The sequence below is a fragment of the Patella vulgata genome, chromosome 4, assembly GCF_932274485.2.
Source record: "Patella vulgata chromosome 4, xgPatVulg1.2, whole genome shotgun sequence".
In the NCBI taxonomy this organism is placed as follows: Eukaryota; Metazoa; Mollusca; class Gastropoda; family Patellidae; genus Patella; species Patella vulgata.
Genome location: NC_065882.2, coordinates 56,742,382 through 56,763,896, shown reverse-complemented (window position 1 = coordinate 56,763,896; position 21,515 = coordinate 56,742,382). Strand labels below are relative to the sequence as shown.

General features: G+C 33.4%; 2 protein-coding genes across 4 annotated transcripts; both read right to left on the bottom strand.

Annotated features, from left to right (window-relative positions):
• Window positions 1-2,427: 2,427 nt before the first annotated feature.
• On the bottom strand, window positions 2,428-20,626 carry LOC126817917 (DNA mismatch repair protein Msh3). 3 transcript variants are annotated; one of them, XM_056100655.1, is made up of 23 exons: window positions 20,355-20,541; window positions 16,540-16,668; window positions 15,243-15,773; window positions 14,529-14,645; window positions 13,856-13,973; window positions 13,372-13,505; window positions 13,068-13,234; window positions 12,385-12,488; window positions 11,926-12,037; window positions 11,560-11,754; window positions 11,291-11,423; window positions 10,532-10,719; window positions 9,546-9,714; window positions 9,064-9,128; window positions 8,550-8,666; window positions 7,973-8,080; window positions 7,651-7,765; window positions 7,204-7,355; window positions 6,776-6,962; window positions 5,395-5,506; window positions 3,941-4,109; window positions 3,024-3,159; window positions 2,428-2,978 (listed from the first exon to the last, which is right to left on the bottom strand). In XM_056100655.1, the coding sequence occupies exons 2-22, from the start codon at window positions 16,642-16,644 to the stop codon at window positions 3,057-3,059; spliced, it is 3,201 nt and encodes a 1,066-aa protein (XP_055956630.1). In that variant the 5' UTR covers window positions 16,645-16,668; window positions 20,355-20,541; the 3' UTR covers window positions 2,428-2,978; window positions 3,024-3,056. The 3 variants fall into 3 exon arrangements, with proteins under 3 accessions (XP_055956630.1, XP_050401047.2, XP_050401046.2); XM_050545090.2 differs by lacking the exon at window positions 20,355-20,541 and adding an exon at window positions 20,594-20,626 and having other exon boundaries at window positions 2,428-3,159; XM_050545089.2 differs by having other exon boundaries at window positions 2,428-3,159; window positions 20,355-20,540.
• On the bottom strand, window positions 18,813-19,442 carry LOC130012399 (uncharacterized). The gene is made up of 2 exons (XM_056100242.1): window positions 19,195-19,442; window positions 18,813-19,040 (listed from the first exon to the last, which is right to left on the bottom strand). The coding sequence occupies exons 1-2, from the start codon at window positions 19,411-19,413 to the stop codon at window positions 18,813-18,815; spliced, it is 447 nt and encodes a 148-aa protein (XP_055956217.1). The 5' UTR covers window positions 19,414-19,442.
• Window positions 20,627-21,515: the final 889 nt, after the last annotated feature.

Here is a 21,515-nt window from a genome sequence, read left to right as displayed (position 1 = left end):
CAACACTGCACTGTACCCACAATCCCATAGTCAATAGGGCTGTCCTAAAATCTTGGTTTGCCGACAAGGTTCGGAAACACCAAATATGCTTAGCTGTATAAGGGAATTCGCTTCCCCCTTTTCCAATTTTTCCAACAACAAAGCAAATTTTCTGTATATCTGTCTGAGAAAACGGTTTCTATTCTGTTCCATCGGATAAAAATATTTTCCTAGACAGTCATGCTGATTCCACAAGTATTATATCCCCACCACTGTATTGATATACACTTACTGTGTAGGCTAATCCAACTTGAACTTAAAAACCCCATAGTACACAAAAATATTGGTGATATAGACATAATGGAATTTGAACCTCTTTGGACAAACTGTTCCCCACTCAGATGCTTTAAAACCAAAACAGGGAATGGTCCCGTCAGGTGCATGTTTCTGCTAAATTTTTATGATATAATGCTGTCTTTGTTCACAGTGTAAACAAAACTCGACACAAACTAAGTCATTTCAGGACTAACATATGGTTCAATTTTATTCCAATAATTCGATTGTGCGGAGTGGTCTTCAGCAGTGGGGGGAAACCAGAGGTCCCGGAGAAAACCCTTGGGGTTAGACAGGTGACCCCACCCCTTGTCATCTACAAACTGGGAATCGAAACCACGCCACTTGACTCAATGACAGACCTTATGATGCAACGCACACGGGTTAACCGTTGGGCCACCCAACCCCCCATCCTCATGTTGTAGCTATGGAATTTGGAATTTAAAACTAGCTTCATTAGGCAAATATTGCTAATTAAACAAGTACTTTTGACCTATGTGATAGGCAATTGCACAAAATTTCATTAAAATGAAAAGAAAAATGCAGATTCCATCTTGATCACAAGCACATGTAGATGGACAATAATATAAAAAATTGTTCCATTTTAAATATACTATTCAAAAAAAGTAGGGGATATTTGATTTTTAAGTGTTATTAAAGTCACCTAATGAAACTGACGAAGAAACAAATGACAAAATGAAATGATGTTCACATTCATCGATTTATTCCAAATGATCGTTAGACTAAGTAATGCACAGACTGACCATTATAAGGGTAAAATGATACCCGGGGTCAAACAGCAAAGTTACCACAGCATCACAACCAAGTCAGTAACGGGTAAATCCTCCTCTGTTTGCCAAACAAGCATTGATCCGACGTGGCATACTCATAATGAGACGTCTAAGGTCATTTTGGTCCAGATTGTCCCATTCCTGTTGCAACGCAGCAGCAAGTTCTTGGACATTGGCAGGACGTTGTTGACGTTGACGTAACCTCTGTCCAAGTATGTCCCAGACATGCTCGATTGGGGAGAGGTCGGGACTCAGTGCTGGCCAAGGTAATGTGGTGATGTTCTGTTGTTGGGGGTAACCTGTAACGATCCTGGCCCTGTGACATCTTGCGTTGTCATCCTGGAAGATGAAACGGCGGCCATGACGTCGTGCGAACGGCACAACATGGACTGCCAAGATGTTGTCCCGGTAGTACTGGCCTGTAACACGCCCTGCAACAACATGTAAAGCCGTTCTTCCAGCAACAGTGATGCCTCCCCACACCATAACTGAACCACCCCCAAATCGATCATGTCTGATGACGTTAACGTCTTGGAAGCGCTCGTTTCGACGACGCCACACCCTCCTACGTCTGTCCAAAAAATCAACAGTGAACCTTGACTCATCTGAAAACATCACATTGCTCCAGCGTCGATTATCCCAGTGTTGACGATCCCTACACCAACGACGTCTTGCCTGAATGTGATGATCTCTCAAACAAGGGATCACGCGAGGACGTCGGGCGCGAAGGTGACCCCTATGCAGTCGATTCCGAATCGTCTGGCCACTCACTCTCACACCAGTGTCTGTTTGAAGACGAGCGCTGATCTGATTTGCTGTGATGACACGATTTCTCAAGGCCAAGGTACGGATAAATCGATCCTGGGCTTGAGTTGTCGCCCTTGGTCGACCTGAGCGTGGTCTGTCCTGTACAGATTGTGTATCACTGTATCTGGACCATAGCCTGCTTATGACAGACTGAGAAACATTCATCGTCCGCGCCACAACTGCCTGTGTTGTGCCGATCTGTAGCATGCCAAGGGCACGTAACCTTTCATTTTGGGTAAGCCGACGCATATCAAAATTTGTTTTCTGGTCACTAAAACAATTAAACTGATGTTTCCACCCTGGAATTCAATGCCACAATGACTGTAACATTCAAAGTCAGAGTCGTGCAAATCTTGGGTTGGACCCCCATGGAAATGTTTCTTCTGTTAGGTTCTATAGTGACTTTTTTCGTAGTCATTTGCATATTTTAGTATTATGCCCCCAAAATCAAATATCCCCTACTTTTTTTGAATAGTATATTTACATATAAATAATAAAAAAAACACAAATATTTCATCAAACCGTATTGTTTATTTAAAAAATACATGATCTGATCAATATCAAAATAATCAAGTTCATGTAAATTATATTCTGGAATGATTATCATATTGTAGAATGCACACACAACAATAAATCACAAATACTTTTAATTAATTAATTTCCACTGGCTAATTACTGGCACTTGTTTGATAGAATTTAAGTTCCATGGCTAATCACTAGTGCTTATTTGATAGATGTGACAGAAGTTTCAATGACTAATCATTTCTCCTTTTTTGATAGATGTGATAGATTTAAGTTCCTGTGTCTAATCACTTGTACTTATTTGATAGATTTAAGTTTCCATTATCTAGTGGTCACTTGTACTTATTTGATAGATGTGACAGATTTAAGTTTCCATGGTCTAGTAACTTGTACTTATTTGATAGATGTGATGGATTTAAGTTGAGTGGCTAATCACTTGTATTTGTTTGATAGATGTAAGTTCATGTGTCTAATCACTTGTACTTATTTGATAGATGTGATAGATTTAAATTCAAGTGGCTGATCACTTGTACTTATTTGATAGATGTGATAGGAATAACAATGCCTATTACTTGGACGTATTTGATAGATAGAAGATACACATTGATATTGCTTTAATAAGATTTATATAACAGTTCCCTTGTCATCATTGGCCACTTTTTGAAGAATATTTGATAAATTCTTGCTATCACTGTTCACAATGTCAGAAAACATGTCCATTTCATGCCTGAAAAAAAAAGATAAAATATCTTGAGGCCACTAATGTTTAGATTAATCTTCAACAAACATCTAACAGAGATACACATATAATACATGGGTTTCTTTTTAGCAAACTTTCCATAGGAATCAAGTTTAGTGCTCTGTCAACATTATATGTTGGTCACTTCGAGACTAACATGTGGTTATTTTTTCTATGGTCATGAAGGAAGGTGATTGTTTTCGCCTACTCTTCATCAAGTTCCAACTGTTAAGGTTTTTCTTTTTCATTACGAACATCTAGACAAAACCTTCTTTTCAGCCCCACCATTGACCAACGCTGGCATTTTAACTCAAGACATACTGGTCAAGATTCCAGTGTACAGACAGACCCCATGAGATTATGGCAGTTTCTTAAGATTTTTTTGTTTTAATTATTTACAGTTGTGTTATCTACAAATGGAAATAGAGATGGGGTTTAACGTCCACTCGATACAAACTAGGGCATTTTGGGACCAACACACTGTTCAATTTTTATTTCAATAACTTGCTTGTATGTAGGGGTCTTTAGCAGTGGGAGGAAACAGGAGGACCAGGAGAAAATCCACAAGGCTGGAAAGCCGACCCTACTCCTTGTCACGTACAACTGGGGAATCGTACAACAACGCCAGTTGACTCAATGACAGACCTTATGATACAGCATGCACGCGCTAATCATTCGGCCATCCACCCCCTAATAACTAAAAGACTCTGACCGATGTGATTGGTGTCTCTCATATAAAACAGTTTCAAATAAATAAATAAATACAGACCTTGTATTAATAAGATTAGCTTCCATATGATGAGATTGATAATGTGCTAATTTGATAATAGATGATTGAATATCTGCTAATCTGGCTACATTTAAACCATAACTTTTGCCAGCTTGACCTTTTACTAGTTGATATAGAAATGTTATACTTTCTTCATCTTCACTTTTTTCTGTAATAAATAAAACAGGAACACAATGGATAGACTGATATGTCTCAATTATTGTATTAAATCTAATTTGAACAAGCTCAATTTAACTGTATGACCAAACCAAAATTATTTATTTACCATCAAATTGCTAAAGTAATAAATTGTCTTTTATTTATGGTCTTGTTTTCATTGCTACTCAACAAAAACTGTTTATTATATTTAAATATGTTCATATTATCAATAAGCTTATACATGTATATCCAAAATATCATATTTAAAGCGACAGTATATATATGAACAAAAATCAGATTTGTCAAATCCCCAAGATCTTTCAAGACATTTTTCATCCATATAAATTAAATTGTTGCATTTGGTGATAGAAATGAAGAAAATAAACTGAAATGTTTTCATCTTAGATTTTCTACAGGAACACTAAAATAAAAGGATTTTGTTCTTAAAAATAATTGAAAGGAAATATATTTGCATATATCAATCCAATTAAAATCTTTATTACATTTTTATTTCTATAGTTAAAGTTTCGTTTTTACTTGTCTTCACTATGTGGGGGCCATCAAAAGAATACACAAACAAACTGTAATATAGATCTTTTTTTCTATATTAAAGATGGGTTCCCAGAAAAGTATTTATCGGGTGGTTATTTCCAATAAAAGTATGGCAATTTTGGTATATATGGAAAGTAGAGATATCCAATCTTACTAGAAAAATACTGGATTCCCCGAAAAACACTCATGGAGCGTATACAGGACAAAAATGTAAGGGTTTCCCTAATCGACAGCCCGAAGATTAGGAATTTCTGCATGCGTGATGTCAAAGGTCACACGCGAACATTAAGCGCTTGATGTACAAGTTGATAAACTTTATGAAAAGTTAGACGTACAACACTTTCTGAGATAAAAATGACAGAAAAAGATGCGGGTAGTGGATAATCCGAGAATTTAATTAGGATTCGATATTTGTAATAAATAGTAAGCGATTAAAGACAACATCGTCTTATGTATGCAATGAATTCTCTTCTTACTTCCAAGAGCGGTAAGTCACATGACGTAAACATGACCTGGTTTGATTTTTTATAGCAGGACATTCTTTCGCAATTACAATGTTTGAGAAGGATTTGAAGCAAAATTATGACAAATTAATTAGTTTGACTATGTTTTTAGTCCATATATACCAATAAATCACCCAGTTTGTACGCAGGAATGTATCTTTAAGAGCACATGTTTAGATAATAATACTGGTAGGAGAAAATAGAATCTGGATAATGATCATATAAAACATTTATTCTTACCTTGATCATGTAGTAAAAATGACATGTGGTAGTTTCCTACAACACTAGGATAAGACAACTCTAATCCACCTAATGATGGATAATGAGTAACAAACAAAGTAAAACATTTCACCTGAAATTAATTAACTTAAATCATAAATAAAACATATCGGAAAGGAATCTATTGTTTTTCTAGTTGTTTAGATTTAAATATCAAGGACAGATGTATCTCACTTTATGACTAAATATAATTCCTTTGACATTCAATATGCTATTTAGCGAACAATCTTTTAGACAATTTTAACCGTCTTCATTATCCCAGTTGGAGCAGAACAATAGGACATTAAACCCCATTTCATTTCATTTCATTTCTTTTAGACAAGCAGTTGCCATGCAAGATACGCCCACATTTTGCAAGAGATGGACAGAGAACAGGCTAAAAAAAAAAGTGATTTTTCGTACAATCAGGGGTATTACATACTTTTACACTATTTGCCTACAAGGAGTGGCCATATGTTGGACAGTTTCAAACTCAACCGTTAATACATTTAAACGTTTTTTAAAATCGGATAAAAATTGTGACCTGTAGGGGGCCCACACAGCTAATTTAAAGCATGATTTTTTGTACAATCAGGGGCCATAATCCAGGAAGTTAAGGTCTGATATGCGCAAATATCGAAAGGAACCAAGATCTTTGGGTTATAAATGTGTGTTTGAAGTTTCATCAAAATCGGATAGAAATTGTAACATCTAGAGGGTCCACAACCTTGATATACCATAGTTTTACACTATTTGCGTACGAGGGGCAGCCATTTTCCCTGGCAGTTTTGGTCCGCTTTTTACGAAATTCTACCTCGACCAAAATTTCTAAACAGGATAATAATTGTGACCTCTAGAGTGACCAGAAGGTGAAAACGTGATTTTTCTTACAATCAGGGGCCATAATTCAGGAAGATACGATCTGATATGTGTGAATATCGAAAGAAACCACATACATTTCAAGTTTCATCAAAATCAGATATAAATTGTGACATCTAGAATGTCCACCAGCTAAAAACATGCTTTTTCGTACAATCAGGGGCCATAATCCATGAAGTTACATGTCAATATCAAAAGGAGCTGAGATCTTTGGGAGATAGGCCTATATTTCAAGTTTTGTCAAAATCGGATAAAAATTGTGATCTGTAGAGTGTGTCCTCAAACAAATTGTGGACAGGGGTGATGGCATAATACGTCCACTTGAAAATGTGGGCGTATAAAAATATATCTAAACTGCAGGCAAATCTATATCTTATGAATTATAATATATTCTGATGCCCATAAAGCACCATGCCCCCACCTCCCCCCAAATTAAAACCCACAAAGTATTCCTGTATTTAGACATTAAATAATATGAACTTACATCATTGATGAAATACTGTAAAGCAGCATGAGCAATAGCCAGACCATCATGTGTACTAGTACCTCGTCCTAATTCATCTAATATAACCAAACTTTTACTCGTAGCTTCTTTCATTATATAGGATGCCTCTTGTAATTCTACCATAAATGTACTTCTACCTTTAAATATCTCATCAGCAGCTCCCATTCTGCTCAAAAATTTAATAACAAATATTCTAATTGTTGCAATCATTGCCCTAAATTAAGTTTTATCTTCAAAACATCATTAAATATTCCATAGTCCAAATAATATTTTAACTGGTGTTGGTAAAATAATTTGATGCCAAAATCTTTCAATATAATTTCAAAAGTTGTGTATATCTAAGAAGTATGAACTCATAGTTGTTGAAATTATAACCTGATTTTAATAAGACGATTATGTAAACAAACCTGGTATATATAGCATCTATTATAGATAAGTGGGCACTATCAGCAGGTATATATGATCCTATCTGAGCCATTATACATAATAATCCTACTTGACGTATATAAGAACTTTTACCACCCATATTAGGACCTGTTATTATCATTACTCTTTCATCCTGAAATATAGCACCATACTTCTTAAAGTGAGTTGTAGAAATTATAACTCTGTTCTAAACATCTAGCTTATTGCAATTAATCAAACACGCCGCTGTTCAGAAAAAATTGTCCTTCTTGCATTGAACACATAACTATAGAAATGAAACGTAACATGAGTCTCAAAATAACAGAATTATCGTGTTGACTAGATATTAAACCCAAATCCATTCCACCAATTTCCCTAAATACAAAATTTAGAAATACCTCTATTTTCAACAAATTACGATCTGAATATTCATTAAAGTTTGATTGTACCTTTAAATGTGTATTATTAGGAACATACTGTTGTTGACCTGTTAATAGTGATGTAATTACAGGGTGACGACCTTCTTCTATTTCAATACATTCACAATCCTTTACAAACTTTGGTCTATAAATAGAATAATATCAAATGCAATAAGATGAAAAAGATTCCTACATCAAAATTATCAGAATAAAACTCTGGGATATTTTGTAAATATATATATTTTTACAATTTGCACTCATTCTGCACGTTTTATTCAAAGACAGTATCTTTAAAATTCTTTGATAAATCTAACACAAATTATTCATGAAATCTCCTGACATATCTACATACCTGCAGTAACCATCTTGCTTAGCAACAGTTGCTAGTGATAATAAACAATCTAAAGTTGCTAGATACTGAATAGCCTTTCTATAACGCACAAAGTTAGTAACAAATTGTCTGAAATAAACAAAATATAAATCATTAGGTCTTTGGTAAAAGTTGCCAACCATGATCAGTGATCACAAGATGGCAAATGGTGGACAATTTTCCATCATGAATCTTAAAGAGCCATCCCAGATATATTTATGAAAGGTAATTGGGTAATTCAGTGTAAAGAATCCTTGCAAACCTTAATCCTAGGCCTGTGCAACTACTGTGTATTTTTATTAACGGCTCAATATTTTGATATGAAATTTTCTGACATGATCAATAGACTATATCATCACATACTGGCTTTTGGTTTACATACTTTTAAAAACCCAATTTACAGTGTCCTGTAAAATCTGGGAAATTTATAAAATTTGCAGGTAATCCCCCAGATCTTTCCCCGAACATGACAATGTCTCCACTTTGGGCCCCCTGCTACTCAAATTCCTGGACACACCCCTGCTATTTTCTTTGTTGCTCCAACTCCTTTATTACTTACTCTAGGAAATCTTGCCATGCTTGATTGGCATCAGCTATAAGTTGTTCTTTCAACTGACTCAATTTTTGAGTTTTAGAAACAATGAAAGGTGAATGAAACCTCGTTACAGCTTTTGTACTAAAACAGAAAAATAGTTCAACATCAACTAAAAGTTATGAGCAACAAGAGCTGTTCACCAAATTAAAATGCTGACTATATGCATATCCAGCTTTCAACCAATTGCTCTTAATTGGGCCCTAAGTGATATAGCTCTCGACTGACCTTATATGATTTTAATAAAAAGTAGTCATTTCTGTTCATTTTAAAAAATAATTTTATTAAGACAGACCTTGGCTGTGAACCTGGAGGACTGCCAAAGACTTCCCTGATTATATCCTGGCTGACCCTGACTACCTATGTACATGCAAATGACACCATAATGTCTTTTACCTATTCATGGTTAGTTAAATCATTACATATTTTCGAGAGAAGTCTTTAAATAAACATATATATAGCATATAGATAAACAGTATACCTGCTTATTGTACTCCAATCACTAGGAACATCTTTTATTAAACTATTCTTTACTTCTATTAAAAACTGTAGAATAGAAAATGACATTGTTTACATATCACGGACAAGAGCTGGTCTTACTCTTAAAGGAAAAGATTTCTAACTATATAAGTGGGCACAATATATAAGTATTCAACACACAAGTAACATGACCAAGTTTGTGTTATTTTGATATTGATGAGATTCCATTTGCAAACATGAATAGCTTTAACCTATTTAATGATTCACTAGGATTGCATACTAGTTCTGTGAGGTAAGGAGTAGTTTCGGGAAGCTTCAAAAATGAGCTTCAAAACAAGGCGGTAAAGGGTTATTGTTTATAACTGAAATAAATAATAAAAATAGTAGATTTAGATTCATATGTAAAATGTTATCTTTTTGAATATATTTATCTTAAAAAAAGGTGACAAACAAAAAAAGGGTATCAATAAAATAAATTCTTACCTCTATTTGTGAAACTGTAACATATTCTAATGACGGCTGTTTTAGTTTCACTCTGATATCTCTCCGATGGTCTTTAATCTCTTTTAAAACCTCATTTATTTCTTGTTTTCTTTTAACGATCTCAGGAAATTCATCTTCTTTATTGAACAGATTAGTTTTATCATTTTCCCTACAAAAATACAAATAGAGAGAGAGAAAAGGGGTTTAACATCCACTCGACACAAACTAGGTCATTTTGAGACTAACATGGTTCAAATTTATTTCAATAATTTGCTTGCGTGTAGGTGGTTTTTAGCAGTGGGAGGAAACCAGAGGACCTGGAGAAAACCCACAAGGTTGGAAATGAAATTTCATACTGGGCTAATGAAGATGGGCATACGCCATACAGTGTGCTATGAGGGAAATTTTGCCTGGGCAGCGGCACTACCGCCTACTCTTATATCGAATCCCAACTGCCAAGGGATCTTTTACGTGCATTCTAATGTACACATGGGACCTCGTTTTTTTGTCTTATCCGAAGGACTAGACAGCTGTTCTTGTCAGGCCATCCGTCCTGCATCACTGACAAGGGGGAACCACGCCGGAAAATCTCGATGAACTTTCACGGCCAATGCAGGGATCAACATCCGACCTCCAGGCTAGCGAGCCAACGTCTTACCCACTTAGCCACGTGATCCCCCACGAGGTTGGAAAATACTAATAGTACTACTAGTGTAAATATAAACTTGTGATTTTATCAATTAAATATTAGAATATTACATTTCCATAATCCTATTTTACTGTTCTTACTCTCCTACATATCATATAATTGTGTACTATGGCAGACTTCCCCTCCCCCAGAACATTAAGCAATCTTTTGCTCAGACACTGTCACTCCACTTTATTACTAACAAAGAAGCCCCTGTCCCATCTTTTTCATTCAATAAAACCAGAACATTTTGCACAAGCAATAACAAAATTACGTAAATATAAATTGTTATCCTTACTTTGCTGACTGTTCATTAATAGCTTGACTATAATCCCCGATATCTTGTAATAAATCAGGAATATCCTCTATAATAGTTAATAATAATCTGGATTCTTTAAATATACTCTCATCTATTTGTAAGGTTTTAATCTCTCTGTTTATCTTATCTAAACTCTTAATAACTGTATAAAATTCTAACACAGAACACTAAAATTAAACCAAAATATAACGGTTTACTAAATAGGAACTTTCAATAATAGCAGTAGATAGAGGGAGGTCATTATTAATTATATGTATTGATAAGTTCACTTAGAAAATTATTACTAGGCATAAAAAAAGAATATCCACCATACTGCTAATGTGATACAAATTAATCTAAGACAAGGGTTCCCAACCAGGGGTAAATTGGTTGATTCAGGATCCACTCTTGACTATGGTCATCATTAGTTGCTCATAAATCAGTGAAAATAACCTTGTCATCTGCTATTATTGTTGCTATTTGAACTTACAAATAATGACGTTAAAAACAAGATTTAAACTTCCCCCTTGGTGTGGCCATATTGGGTGCTTTTTTATTATGGTAAAAATTACGAAACAAAAAGTGCTGATCCCTGATGGTAAATTGAGTTTAGACAGTTGCCAGGGGTAAACGTAACAAAAAAGCTATCATAATAAATGACATCTACAATTTATTAATCGAATTATCAATAATTCTTCTGATAGAAATCTTTAATTTTCTGGTATCAAGACATTATACTAGAGTCTAGAGTCTACTCACCTTCTTATGGTATATAGAACAAAGAGCTTTCTCTAGATCTGGTGATTTACTTAAAATAGTTTTTATTCTCTCTAACTTTTGGTGTGATGAACATAAAATATGGTGAACAGCTTCTTGTCTTTTCTCTATTTCACTGAAATAATAATAGTACTTTTATTAATCTGAATGAATTTTGTTTACTTTTTGCAATCAAATCTAATTGCAAATCACAAAATTATTCAAGAATAATTAGAAATGTATGTCTATTGAAGCATTATAATATTACTTACTCCATACTTAACAATGGATTGGAAATCCAGTTTCTCAATAACCTGTTTCCATATCTAGTCACAGTCTGGTTCAAAACCCAAAACAAACAACCTTTCTCAGAACGATCTGAAGAGTTCTCAAAAACTTCTAAATTACGTAAAGTTGTCCCACTCAACTGCATATATTTCGAACGAATACTAAATCTGTTGATGTTTCTAAAAACACAAAACAAATAATAACATTAAATCACAATCATTAAATAACAAAAGCTGATGATTTGTCATAGCAATGTTTTCTATAATAAAATGTAAAGACTAAACATAATTAAACCATTTCTAAGGATTCAACTTTCAAATATCTGTAACCCTTCTTAAACTGAAACTTACCCAGTTATTTTTAGAATATTATGAAGATTAAAATCTTGAAGATAGACAATAAGACCAGCTATACAAGATAAAACAGCTTTAGGTAGATTTAAAATATCTTGAAGGATACTTTCTGTAAAGATAAAGTATACAGACAATACTAGAAAGCATAACATTATAGAAACTGTCTCTGACTAACCTTTCATAGAAATCTAGACAAATAATTTGATAGAATATACCACAGAACAGCACAGACAATAGAATATTTCCAAGTACATTGTACTTGATATACCAGTAACACAGAATAAATTGATTGTAAAGATTAATCTGATATCTTTGAGACTGAAAATACTTTCTTTCTACATTATGTGGAAAACAGGAAACGTTACTAATAACATGGACCTTATAATCCATAAGGTCCATGCTAATAATAAAATAGAATGATTCTTCTTCTCTCATTATCTAGATCTATGTACTTACGATTATCATTTTTAAGGAACTCTGGAATTATCTGTTGTGATTTTTCTGGTGTAAAATTCTCATCATTTAATTTTTCTATTCGTATTCTATCATCATCTGTTGAACTGAAAGAGAAATAATAGAAGGTTCTTTGGAAAACAAAAATATATACTATGTTTACTTATATTTGGGTAGTATATATTGATTTGATCTTTTCTATTCCTTAATTAACAATATCTGTTTTGCTTAATGTTACAAATCATGCTATACTAACCTTACAGCCATCATATCTTGTATAAAATTTATACTACTAACCTTAAAGGCACAACATCTTGTATAAGTCTATAGATACTACCTTAAAGTCACCACACATTCTATAAAGTCTATATTAACATTAAAGCCATTTTGTATTAAGTCTATACTCTCTATACTAACCTTAAGGTCACCACATATTGTATAAAGTTTATGTAGTCTATACTAACCTTAAAGCCATCACATCTTGTATAAAGTCTATATAGTCTATACTAACCTTAAAGTCACCACATCTGGTATAATGTCTATACTAATTTTAAAGGCAGAACAACATGTATAAAGTCTATACTGACCTTAAAACCACCACATCTTCTATTATTACTATTATAGAATCTATAAACTCTATATACTAACCTTAAAGTCACCACATTTTGTATTAAGTATGTACTAACCTTAAAGCCACCACATCTTCTATAAGTCTGTAAGTTGATGTAGATAAAGTCTGAGGTAGTAATAATTCTACAGGATTAATATGAGTTATTCTAGTCTCAAGCTCTCCTCTCATCTCACTATCTATAAAACTATCATACACAACATCTCCAGTAGCTGGATCTATAGCCTGTAATATTAAATAAATGATTTGATCTACAAAATCATCATACAATAGATCAAAATCATCATACAATAGATCAAAATCATCATCAAATAAATATTGATCACATTATCATCCCTGTTATTATGACAGAAACAACTTACAACAATGGCTATATTTCTTGTTGGTGAATTGTCTTCGATACCATCATAAATACACATCAGATAGTTATTAGGTTTCAAATGTGTTGTCTGTCCTTCTTTTTGTTCGTTATCTATGTCAGAAATAGGATCCACATGTTGGTATGTTAAGGAAAAATTGAACCAAACATGCTATAATTTCCACAAGATACTCTGCTCAAAGTATATGATGGCTAAATTTTCAAAAATTAGACGCATCTTTGTTGTAAGTGATAATGTCTCTTTCAGTATGAAATTCATTAATAAATACCAGAAAAGTCTAAATGTCACATTCACATTAATGATTAATTCAAAGTTCATCTACTGATGAAGGACAGTGTGATGAGAATATCAATAAAATTAATAGTAGTAATATTAGAAGCATTAACCCCTGAAATGTCAATAAAAAAAAGAAGCCAAAGCCAGAAAAGATTTCGGTATGTCACCGATAGATTTTATAAAAGGATATCTTCTCCAATAAGTGTAGATTTTGTATATAGAGCCGAGAGTTTACGTGTAAATGGAGTATTTCTATTGTCCCCTGCTGCTTTCAATGCTGCTGTTTCCATCTGTTTAACTACACCAACCTTAAATATGTATTGAGGAATAACATAATAAACAATAACTCTCTACTGTTACAATAAAACAAGTGTGATCATTTTCATTTTATCAAAATTATATTGAACCCCTCTCGCATGTTTAGCCAATGCAAACTCACTTCGATCAATTTTTATTTTATCTAAATTATATTGAAACCCTCCCACATATTTAGCCAATGCAAACTCACTCTGATCAATTTTTATTTTATCCAAATTATATATGTAAATTTGGACATCTGATAGACAGCAACTAACCATGCTATATTTTTCACATCTCATTTTGCAATCATCTCATTTAAGCTCTTCATATTAATATGCACATATAATTACCCAAATATCTTAAACTTCTTATCTTATTTTTGTTAATTTATCAACTTTCCAATGGATATTTATATGGATCATCATTTTTAGCCCACTCTGGATCAGTCTATTGCTACAAACACCTCAATTGATATGCCATTGAATTCCAATAGTAATAATAGCAAGGAATTATTCAATTATTGTAAATGAAGATTTCTGTGATATACAATAAATTGTACAAACCTTATAACCAGCAGTAACTAATCTTCGTACGTGTACAAATAATCTGTGAGTAGGAATACTTGCCGTCATAAAATTATGATCCATGTGACAATATATTTTCAAAACTTTAGCTGCAATCTGTAAAATTAAAATGTATGATTCACAGTATGTAATTCAACTTCTGTAATTAAGAAAATTTTGCATTTATGAAAGAAGGCGAATAATGCAAACTATAGCTGCTCCCAATATATATATAGATACATGTATGCAATTTATTTGGACATAGGGCAAATATTAACTTGAGAATATGCTTCTATGTCCAATAGGCCCTATCTGTGGTGTGTTCTAATGGTGAATTTATTTGATAAGCCATTATTTGATTCTCTCTTTCAAGTAATCACCATATCCTTCGATGATACTCATTGATTACAATGTAGATGTAATGTAATAACTGGTATGTTAACGCAGTTAAAAGCATTCAATGAACATATTTTACCTCTGAATTACACTTAGTTAATCAAGCTATTGAAAAGCATTAAATTCATTGAGAAGTTTAGCTCAAGTTAATAGCGGACTGTCCAGGTCGGATAAACGGAATGGCAATATTGGAAGAGATATATAAAGCAAAAGAGAGAGAAGGTTTATACAGAATTTCAGATAACAACTGGGCTTTTTTTATTTCATCAAGTTATAATATTTAAGTGAATTTGTTAAAAATGATTTCTAAGAACTTACTTCTGCATCTTCACCAAAGAATCTATATTTATAACCACATTCCACAAATAAAACAGCATCTTCATATTGTTCTTTTATCTGCATATATTGTAATTCTAATGGTGTATACTTAGATTTCTTAATAAAGCAGGAATTCTTGGACTTGGAATTTGAAAACTGATTTAATCTAGAATGAGATGTTCCACTTGTTGATGCAGTTATTTCCACATCCGTATCATCACTGCTGTTTTTTGTCTCATCAACAACTGCCAAACTATCAATGTCATGAACATTTCTTGGTGTCCTTATTTCACGAATGCCATCATTATTCAATTCTGATGAAAACTGGTGCAGCTTCTGTAAAGTAGCACCAGACAAAGCTCCTGTACACTGGGAAGAATTTGCTGAATATTTCTCACCATGATGATCATCAACATTAATGGCTTCATTCACTGAATTTCCATTTTGTGAACTAGTTTTCGATTTTTTATTGGATGTTGAAGGATTATTGGCATCATCGATTACTGCTTTTCGTTTCGAATTTTTCTTACTCTAAAAAAAGTTAAGTCAATATCAATGAAGCAGGGCCTACCTGATAAACTCAAATACTGTTAAGAAACTTTGCTAAAATGTAATCAAAGTTCAGTAATTACCTGCAAAATTCTATTACTCGATAGAAACAACTAAAATGAAAGTATAGCGGGAAGTTGTAACTGTGTACGTCTATAAAGACAGGTAATTATCCAGGTACATTAAATAAAATTAAATGGGATTTTAAGTACTACTTATCTGTACCAACCGGGCTAATGAATTTTGGCATATCATGTAGCTTGCTGCTAAGAGGAAAATTTTATCTAAACAGCGGCCGTTGCGCTATGACCTACTCTTATTTTGAATTCAAACTGTACGTGCATGCTGTGTACACAAGACCTAGGTTTGTTATTCCATATGCATGACTAGATACTGTTCCTTGCCAGGTCCTCCTAACTGCACCATTAATGCTCAAACATCCTGAGGAACTTTCTCAGCTAATATCCTGGCACAAGTTAATTGCTAGTCAAGAAACTCATCTCCAACACCATCTGGCAAAGTTCTGACATTTGAAACCAAACCACTGAGCTTCAAATAGTTGCTTGGGTCTAGAATAAAGGATTTTCAGAACCTTCTACACACAATTAACCAGGTTTTTTTTACAGAAATACATCTGGAATTTCTTCTTTAACATTAGAGCTTGTATTAAGAACACTAATGGAAGCATGTTAAATTTACTAAAATTTCAATATTTATACTTCAGAATTTTTTACTCTGCTACATGTACCTTGACTCTTATTTCTTCATCAGTGTTGAAACTATTTTCTCCTCTTGATTTTTCCTTTAAAGCAAAGAATTTAGATAATGTGACCTGTTGTTTTTTATTCTGCATTTTAAAGTGATCCAGCCATGAAATCTGAAAAAAGAAAGACAATGCTCAACAGTTGAATCTTTGTTAGCCTAGATGTTTGCAATTTTTGATAAGGATTCATCCAACATTGACCAGCATAATACAGTTCATTTAAACCATTGGACTCTATCAGCAAAAAAATATTACATTGTGATATCTTGTGGGAAGGAATTTGGACAATTGTTATAACTGAGGTGAATCTACATAAGTGAGCATTCATTCAAGCATCTGTCCACCAGCTTCTTACTAACAATATACCACACATGACATGAGGTAGTAACTGCAGAGAGAAATAGGACTAGGAGGACAAGTTCTAAAATATGCAACAACTTTTACCAGATGCTGAAAGCTTATAGAGAGCAATAACCCTAAAAGTAAATATTGGAAATCAGTTAATTGCAACAGGTGCACACATCTTACCAATATAAACAATCAACATAAATTTTTAAATAATAGATCCAATAATAACTTATAGCCTCAAACGAGTGACCAAAACATGATGCAAATTACTAAAGCCCATGATCTGAAATCATTAATAACTTTCACCTAAGTTAGATTAGAATGTTTACAAGATTCTAAAATTAAAGTGAAAAAGAGTGATGACTGAAAGTAATTATTAGAATTCAGTGAAATTCAAAATAGCTGTAATCCTGTAACTATTCAATCTATTAAATTACTAGTTATTGATTGTGGTTATAGCTATATGAACTCTAAACTGAAAAGTGTAATGTCGTGCAGGGCACCCGATACTGCTAAATGCTATTAAAATAGGGCTAGCTTAGTTATTATTTAGCATGCACTATTATCTGCTGTTATTTATAGAGCTGGCTCATGCTAGTTAATTTACGGAACACCTGGATATATATAGTATAAGTGAGTACCGGTACTAATATATTATCTGACATGTACTAGTAATAAAGCGCAGGCAAACCACATCGCACATAACTGTTCACTTGATCTGATGGTAGGTGTTTGCATGTCCCTGGGCTTGGGAGCAGGTCGTTTCATCCCATGACAGGTTCACCCCGGGCTGTTTCATCCCAAATTGACCCCGGGCTGTTTCATCTCACATATCGGGTCGTTTCATCCCACATATCGGGTCGTTTCATCCCACATATCGGGTCGTTTCATCCCACATATCGGGTCGTTTCATCCCACAAATCAATAAACAGGTTTTACGTATTTTTAATATTTTATTCATACATTTATAACAATAACAACATGTCATGGCACTTTTAGTAATACTATTTGTATCATTTCATACATAAATCATTTCATACATAAATCATTTCATAAATAAATCAATTACTTTGATTTCATTAAATTATCTTAAATTTCATTAAATTATCTTAAATTTCATTAAATCATTTCATACATAAATCATACATAAATCCTTTACTTTGATTTCATTAAATTATCTATTTACGGCTTTTATAAATAAATGTATTTGTTAAATTTCATTAAATTATTTCATGAATAAATGTATCTGTTAAATTATTTTATGTATTTATTGTATTTGTTAAATTAAATTCTTTAAATTATTTGTTAAACTATTTCATTAAATTTGTACATAAATTTTAGTAAACTATTTATGGCCATACAAGTTACCCGCTAGTTTTAAAAAACTACTCGTTGTGATTGATCTATCATTGTATTTCCCCCAGGCTTCAAATATTTTAGTGTTTATTTTACAATATTTTTTCCTACAATTTCTAAAATTCACCCCTTCCTCAACCATTGTCCACTGCATATCTATTAATTCTCCGTCTTCCTTCAAAATTGGTAGTAAAACATAAAAACTGAGACCCGCTCCCATACACCTTGAATTTAGACGCCTGTGCCATCCTGAGATACATTAATCTCATATTAAAGAATGTCAACATGTAATAAGAATATTCAATTAAACTACTAATTATTATTAAATGTAAATAATATTGAATGTAAATAATATTGAATGTAAATAATATTGAATGTAAATAATATTGAATGTAAGTATAATGTAAGTAATTAAATTAACTCACCTTCACAATCATTATTTGTTCGGAAAGCCATCATGAAAATGCTAATATTATTTAGAGAATAGATGGAAGACTCGAACCAGGTTTGTAAAGGGTCCTTGTTTGCCATCAGACACAACTTGTCGAAGGCGGCTAGCATGTGGTCGGGGCGTAATTATAGATGGTCTTCCTTTCGTAGTAGGTACCCGCCAAACCAACACCCTGAACCTTCCTCCAAACGCATTGTTTCCAATGAAAAACACAGCCCTTCAACTTCATCCCGGGGAACACTTTTCTGATAGCTGACCAGCAACCTGGTTCGAAGTCCAACATGCCACATTCTACTGCAGGTTGATATCGTTCCTTTATATGTCTTAGTACCTACAATAACAAATGATTACAATATGTAAATGTAAAGATTGCAATATGTAAATATAAATTGTATTGTAATATGCATGATATGTATTAAAATATGTATAGATAAATTGTTACCATGAATACTATTTATTTATTTATTTATTAACCCACCTCTTCATAATCTTCGGACGACCTCCTTGTCATCGGGACAAAACATAGCGGTACCTGCTTCATACTGTCCCCTTTTTTTAAAAAACCATGTATGGACCACAACTGGGAAAACGGCTTTCTTACTTACTACTTTAAAAGTCCCATCCATAAACCATCTTTTGCACGTTTTCAAAAGCTCTAGCTGTGTTTGTGTGGCAAACATTAGATGTCTATGCTCGCCGACCATCACCTCATTTACTAAAAATTCATCCCCGATGAACTCTTTGTTAACCTGAAACATACAATATGATAAACATGTTAACCTGAAACATACAATAGATAATCCTTGTTGGAAATGCCTAAAAAAATAGATTTACTATCAATAAATTAAATAAATAAATAAATATATTGGATTTACTAAAAATAAATTAAATAAATAAATATATTCGATTTACTAAATAAATATATTCGATTTACTAAATAAATATATTCGATTTACTATCAATAAATAAAATTAAAAAAATAGATCAATAATATTTCAAGCTAACTCACCTGTATTGCATGTCCGATGCTGCCAACAATCACAAATGTCACATGTCACGGCATGTTGACGGGGTCGAACAACGGTGGAGCAACGAATACAAAGATCAGCCATGGTGTAAATCCAAAAGATGAATGATAATCTTTCACTTTCGGATCATATTTATAGTTAGATAACGCCTTAGATCAAAGTAATTATTTTTAATTGATCATTTATCTGGCTTCTTACTTAAAATGTGTAAATACAACTCAACTCTCCCGCCATGTTTTTATTACTAATCCATAACAATTAATTGCGTGTTTATTTAATAATAAACAATGAAGTACATGTTTATTTAACAATAAGTAAGTGTTTAACAGTTTATTCGACAATAAGTACAACTCAGTTAATTAAATGCTACTACAATAACAAGGGGGATGAAACAGCCCGATAGAAAATTAGGTGTGGGATGAAACAGCCCGGGGTGAACCGGTCGTGGGATGAAAGGACCTGCACCACCTGGGCTTTAGGTCTACAGATATACATGTATCTAGCGGTGTGCACTCCCTGATAGTGTGCCAGATATATATCCTTTTTATTATGTGCCTATTACCGGCCTCTTTAAATTTAACAACCATCAATTTAACCGCCATCGAAATAATTTATACCTGCAGCCTACATGCAACCAAATTCTATTTTTTTGGCACCCTTTTAGCTAAGTCACTTCAGTCTTCTCTTCAAAAATATTAAGGACCAGACAACAATAATCATAAAACACGGATACGTTTTCCATAACAATCTAAAACTGATGTATAATAGTAAAGTAGCAGAACATGACAATTCAGCGATCTACCAAAATCTTTCAATATTCCATTAATTTACAAAACCTTCTTTCGTAAATTCTTACCTTTTTTTTTCAGCAGTAAACCGGAAGGGATAACAAAATGGAGTTGTCTCCCCTAATTAACTTTTTACAAAAATAACTTTCGTTATGTCGGGGGTATAGGCATCTAAATGGAAAATAAAATTTGAAATAAATCAAATATGCCAAAAATGGAATGTGTCTAAATATTCCCCGAGAAACACTACAGACAGACACAATTTGCTCTGGAACTGCTTCTTTAATTTCATTGCAATTTATGAAGTTTTTAACTCCGTCTTAAATTAATTTATATTGGTTGTAGTAGGTCTACTACTTGTAGCCTAGCAATTTAGCTATTTAAATCGTAGTTATAATGACTTTTCGTTGCATATATTAATATGTGCATTATATTTTAGGTTTTCGAAAGCATTTCAGTGTAACTTACAAGTTTATCTTGGTCGCCACTTTGCGGGGTTGTCAAATTACTTTACTGGTAGTTGGTAGTTTTTGAATAATTTTGCTTTTTATAACTTTATTTATAGACACCTACGGTACATAAAGGAGGGCACTGGCTAGGATTATTGGGCGACCGGCCCCGGCCCCGCCCCCCCCCCTCGCCCATATAGCACACTGCATGACATATGCCCGTCTGTATTAGCCCAGTTGTAGGAGAAAAGTAAGACGTTTATTCCCATCCATTCCATTAATTCATTATAGCAGGCCCGTAGCTAGTTTTGTTTGTGTGTGTGGGGGGGGGGGGCTTCTGGAGGCGCCGATGTACCTACACTTGATGGTCCACATCGAACGGCACCGTGGACGCGCTTCTAGGGTGCTCTTCCCAAGAAAATTTTGGAAAATAGGTTTTGCACCTGAGGAGAAGAACTATGAATATTTGGCGGAAAATTTCAATTTTGCGGCTGAATTTGCAATATAAGCGTATTATGATATTGTGATATGACCATTATTA